The 6,050-nt window shown below is 33.6% G+C and overlaps 1 protein-coding gene across 1 annotated transcript; it reads right to left on the bottom strand.

Moving 5' to 3' along the window:
* Positions 1-710: 710 nt before the first annotated feature.
* On the bottom strand, positions 711-5,473 carry kmt5aa (lysine methyltransferase 5Aa). The gene is made up of 7 exons (XM_079408151.1): positions 5,217-5,473; positions 3,728-3,884; positions 3,424-3,634; positions 2,782-2,869; positions 2,637-2,696; positions 2,365-2,555; positions 711-1,567 (listed from the first exon to the last, which is right to left on the bottom strand). Exons 1-7 carry the CDS (start codon positions 5,223-5,225, stop codon positions 1,357-1,359), a joined length of 927 nt encoding a protein of 308 aa, XP_079264277.1. The 5' UTR covers positions 5,226-5,473; the 3' UTR covers positions 711-1,356.
* Positions 5,474-6,050: the final 577 nt, after the last annotated feature.

Raw genomic sequence — 6,050 nt, 5'->3', positions numbered from 1 at the left:
TATACCTACCCTATTTTCTTCATCTTTGGATCCATCTGTATAAATATCTAAATAACTGTAAAATTCGCTTTTTATGTATTGACTTGCAATGTATCCTTTCTCACTTTCTTCCCATTTATCCTTTAGTTCCATTATATTTAAATCTAGCTCAGTTTTTGGAAACAACCAAACAGGGATATTACTAATAGGAGTAGGAGTGTTAAAACAGATACGGTCTAACCGATATTCCTCTGATCTAGCCTTTCTAACATACATAACAGTCTAATTTATTGAGATGCACCTGTATATATATAGTTGCAACAAAGTGGTTGCCATATATATATATATATATATATATGTATGTGTGTGTGTGTATATATATATAGATAGTTGCAACAAAGCAACTATATGTAAACAAAGGTGTATGTTTGTAGAATAATTTACAACAGCTTCGAATGCGGCTCAACCAATCAGAATAAAGGACCGGAACTATACGTTTTATAATAAACTTTCTATTTAAATGCCTAAGAACACATTGAAAATCTGGGATTAATAAAGTTTTTGGACTTGACATGATTTATTCTGAAACATTCTGCTCCAATTGAAGGCCACTAATTAAATAAAAATCATTGAAATCACGCTGAGAACATGATCATTAGGTTTATATGAAGTCAGCTGGAGTGCTGCGGTCATATAAAGAATATATATAGATTTTGTCCAGACACCACTGTATATACAAAAACAGAGGCAAAGCACTGCATAAAATCATTTATTTAAACAATGCATCTACCATCTCATACAGATTGATTGGAAAACTCTCCGTTGGAGCTTTTGGTCATCAACACTCAGGTTTTGTGTAACAGGTACAGCTTTGTTCAGGTTAATCACGACACACTCAGCATTGTACAACGGTAACATTTCAAATGATATCAAAGTTTGGTTTCACATTCCAGTTTTCTGAACCTTTTAAAATGCCGCTCTTTTTAGCATCACCGGCTTTCTGCGTCAAACATAAACGTTTGGGCATTATAAATAATTATTGCTAACCCTCTAACTACCTTACATTAGATTAGATTAAGAAAACTCTTATAAAAATGCAGAAAGTTGGACTATAACTGCATGCTTTGGAAGCACTGATCTACCAATATATAAAACATACAAAAAGAAATGTGCCGAAACTAGCATGTCAGAGCAGGATAAATATCTTAAAAGTAGGACACGTCGAATATGTACCGCAATCTAACGTGTTTGACATGTAAGTCACTGTGTGACATACCCATACACTTACTATCCCAAAACATTCTGTTTACTAAGGCAATAATTACATTAAAAACTGTCTAGTTAAGAAACAAGGTGTTTTTCCCTCCTCTCAATACATTAATGCTTTAGCCATGGGTGAGCTTCTATCGACGCTTTACTGCGGTCGCCATAGTCGTAAAGAAGTTCTTCTCCTTCCTGGATGTCTCTGGAGGCCACAAGGATAAGGTGAGGTATTCCATTAATATCATGGAGTTTAGTTTGACAATTGCCATTTTTACTGTGGTTGATGAGCCTTCCCAATCGATCCGACTCCTTCGTAGCGTCCACACTGTCAGCGAAGAAATGTGCAAGATTTCAGACAGCGTTTCACTGCTCATTAAAGGAATAGTTGAGCCAAAAATGAAAAATTGCTGACAATTTATTCACCCCATGCCATAATAGATGTAGATGAGTTTGTTTGTTCATCAGAACAGATTTGGAGAAATTTAGCATTATATCCCTTGCACACCAATGGATCCTCTGCAGTGTATGGGTGCCGTCAGAACGGGTGTCCAAACAACAGTTTGAAGTTAAAATGTCTTTATGATGGATTGGTTTCTTACAAACACACAGCTTTTCACTTCACAAGATGTTAACTGATGGACTGGAGTGGTGTGGATTATTGTGATGTTTTGATCAGCTGTTTGGACTCTCATTCTGACGGCACCCATTCACTGCAGAGGATCCAAAAGTGTGATTCAAGTTATATAATGCTAAATTTCTCCAAATCTGTTCTCTTGAAGAAACAAACTCATCTACATCTTGGATGGCCTGAAGGTGAGAAGTAAAAAGGTATTGCAAACAATTTTGACTTTAGAACGGCTTAAATGCTAAAATGCTGACAATGCTAAAATGACACTAAAATGCTACAGTAAAATAAATACTTTCCTTACTATACGTGTGAAAAAAAAATATCTTCAGTGGCACGTGTTACCATGATGGTGTTTTGTTTTGTATGACACCCTCACCTTCTATAGGATTTGTTAAAATGTCGCTACTGTATTTCATATGATAGTTAAAGCTGCTGTTTTTTCTTTTTACAGTAAATTTCACTTTTTTTTTTCCCACAGTGGGTGTGGTACCTACCAATACGTTTTGCTGAGATACTGGAAGTAATACATGTAGCAGCCAGTGGTTGGATCTTGTGCGTATAAAGCCTCCCTTTTTTTGGCGTCCGTTATCTGCAGCAGATCTCCATGATACTCCACTACATACTGGCCTTTCTGGAACTTCTGCGAGGCGAAAACTCCCCTGCCCTTTCCTTCAATGTATCTGACCTGTCAAGAACAACATGAAGTTGTGTTTGCATCCATCCAGCAAGTTTAAAATAAAGCTGAATTCATCATGTCCAAAATTACCATCATTCCATTCTCAATCCCGTTTGTGATCAGCATGTCTACGTGCCTCTTCTCTTCACACTGGTGACAGAAAACAGGCATATGCATTAATATTATAACTTTGGCTGATGTAACGCCTATGAAATACACAGAATCCGAGCACTACCTTCAGTTCACTTTTGTTTTTTCTGGAGCTTCTTCTGATGGGGAAATAATCTGTAACCTTTCGGTTTTGAGGGCTCTTGGGATCAGCACTGGAAGACAAAAATAAATGTTCATAATACAGTAATTTTATACTCTGTAGATATTAATAATAATAATAATAATCATCAATAAATAATTCACAAAATAGACAATTGTGTAAAAATTTGTATCATTGATATGCCATTATTAATGACACTAAAATAATTTTGAATATTTTGAATTAGATTTTATACTTTGCATTTTAATTTGTTAAAGAATTATGCGTTTTTCTAATTTTTGAATTTTTTTTTATACATGATAAAGTTTATTTTTTGGGTTTTTTTTGTACTTAAACTAAACAAAAATGAGAAATAGCTTAAATAAAAATGTCTTAATATTAAATTTCTTTATGGTTCTATACACACACACACACACATAGTTGTCAAATAAAATTGATAACGCAATCTTACAACAATTAAAATTCTATAAAGCAAATCATCAATTCAAAAAGCTAGACGAGAAAGTTGCTCATCTAGTAGCTGAACAAAACTGAAAAAAAAAATTTTTTTGGTAAAAATATTAATAACCTTTCTGTGATTGAGATTCAAATACATCACTGACTTACATTCTCTTTGTAGATTTCTTTACTTTAGCTTTGCGACAGGCTGGTTTCCTCTGACTGGGGGAAGTGATGTCACTGCTGGCGTGGATGTAGGACGCAGTGCAGTGCAGCTGATGCGTCTGCTCCTCGGCTCTGTGCACCGAATGCTGCAGCTCTTCATTCACAGCCATTTTCGGGAGGATGAACTCCCCATTTACAGTACTGCCTCTCCTGGCTGCAACACACACAAATTAATCACTTGCAACAAATGCAGTGAACGTGACCAGTGTCAAGAGACAGATCATGCACTTATTTCCTTCATCCTTACAATCTCCATGCTTCTGTGGCTCATTTTGCGTGCAGAATAATCGTGAAGTTTTTCCGTCCTGGATGAGTTTGACGGAGATGGCTTCATGATGCTGTGATTTGGAGCTGCTGTGCTGTAAGAGACGGTGAAATGGCGAGTGCCCGTTGCATATGACGTCCTGCAAAACAGTGAGATTTAGAAAAGAGGCACCAACTGGCTTGAGTTTTCTGTGCGTCTAAGCATAAATAGTGGCGTATGTCAAATTTTGGTTTATGAGGCATTAAATAATATACAGGCCACGTATTAGGCATCCAATGGAAACACCAGACATGACAAAGCACATTTTGTAGTCAAAATTTACACACTCTGTTAAAAAGATAAAAGACATGAACAAAGTATGAACATTATTTTTAAAAACCCTACATTTAGTGTAAATGTTTGATTTAAAAAAATTATTAGAATCAACTGTAATTTCCACATAAAACATTGTATAGTGTTATTTTATCATCAACTATAGTTTTATATTTTTTGTAAAAACTGAATTTAAGTTTGTCATTTCTATTATTTAACTTTATTAATTCTGTTGTGCATTTGTTTGTTTTTTTAGTTTAGTTTTTTAAATGTCTATGTAATCTTATATATATATATATATATATATAAAATGTTTTTTTATTTTATTTCATTTGTTTATAAAAAATTTTTTTAAATTAAATTTACTGTAAATATAAAAAGTGTAAAAAAACAAAAAAAAACAATGGTTTACCAAACATGTAAATACATATCTAAATGTGTTTATTCTGTCCAGTCTGTGACTTTATACATTTTTATATTTTCTTTCATTTTATTATTTCTATTATGAATATTTCCTGTGTCATATTGCATTTGTATGCGTGCACTGGAAAATTAATTTACCAAGGAAAATACCTTGTGTGTGGCAATAAAGAGCTTTCTGATTCTAATTATTGTAATAGAATTATATAAATAATATTGTATTATAAACAATATAGAGTATAAATAATTGTGAAGAGCAGTAGCAAAAAAAACATACACACACGTGTGTGTGTGTGTGTAATATATATATATAAAATGTGTGTGTGTGTGTGTATTATATATATATATATATATATATATATATATATATATAAATAACAGGAGGCGACTAACCAAAAAAACAACAACTAATATCTAAGTCGATGGTAAAGCGCATAGCATGTAATTGTAGATGTAACTTTATGATGTTATTGATAGTTGCTGATCACGCGCACACTGGGCCTGTAAACAGCTGCGCTCGCGCCGTTTATACTGTTGTACACCGCAGCGCTATTGTTCTTTTACCTGCTTTAAACGTCACAATCAAGTGTACTAACACACACACAACACACATCACACCGACTACACACACAATACCACATCCATTCATACAACAGCAACCGAATGAAGCAGTGGAGCTCGTGTTTCTGATGGAGAGTTGAGAATAAGAGCAGTTTATCATGATCCGAGCAACACCTACCCCGTTCATTTCAGTGCACTTTCTCCTCTACACTTCTGTCCTTCTAAACGACGAGGAACGAGGACATTCAAACAACAGCTCCGTGTTCACGACGGAAAAACTAGACACTTCAGAGCTGTTTTAATGAATGCTCCTCCATCCGAGCTAGTTTCTAGTTTCACGCCGCCATGATGCACTTTTATCTCATTCACGGAAGGAAATCATGTGAGCTTTAAATAACCAATAATGTTTGGAAGTTGTGTTCAAATAGCCGGAAGATGGGGCTGTTATCCGGCTCACTCTTCCTGTTTTAGCATTAGTCACAATAATAATAATAAAAAATAAAATAGCTGTCGAAAAGTATTGCTTGTACATTTTATGTTTTAATTTTAAGCGTTATTTTTATTTGCTTATTTAGTTTTAACAGTTTATTGATTATATAGGGTCATTAAGTAGCAGCCTTGCAAAAAAAAAAAAAAATGTAAATAATATTTTTCTTAATAACTTAAAAACATCTTAAAGAAGCTTACAAAAGACTAATCATTTTTAGTGTACAAAGACGTTTTGAAGAGTTGTGTTTTATTTTCCTCAAAATAAAAGCTTTTTTAAAAAAATTAATAATACGTGTTTTATTTTATTTCTGTAAGAGTTTTAAGGTCAGTCTTGCAAAACACAATATATGTATTTTTTTGTGATTCAATAGGACCAGCAAGTAGCAGCCTTGCAAGACAATGAAACTATAATATATACCACTTAAAACAAATAATAAAATAATATTCATATTTTTTTTCATTTTAATCTTACAAGGCCGAACGGAAAATTCTAATATAAAATCCCAAAACTTCAATGGTTTAT

Source organism: Barbus barbus, assembly GCF_936440315.1.
Source record: "Barbus barbus genome assembly, chromosome: 45".
Lineage (NCBI taxonomy): Eukaryota > Metazoa > Chordata > Actinopteri > Cypriniformes > Cyprinidae > Barbus > Barbus barbus.
Note: the sequence above shows the minus strand (reverse complement) of the source record. Positions and strands in the feature narration are given on the sequence as shown.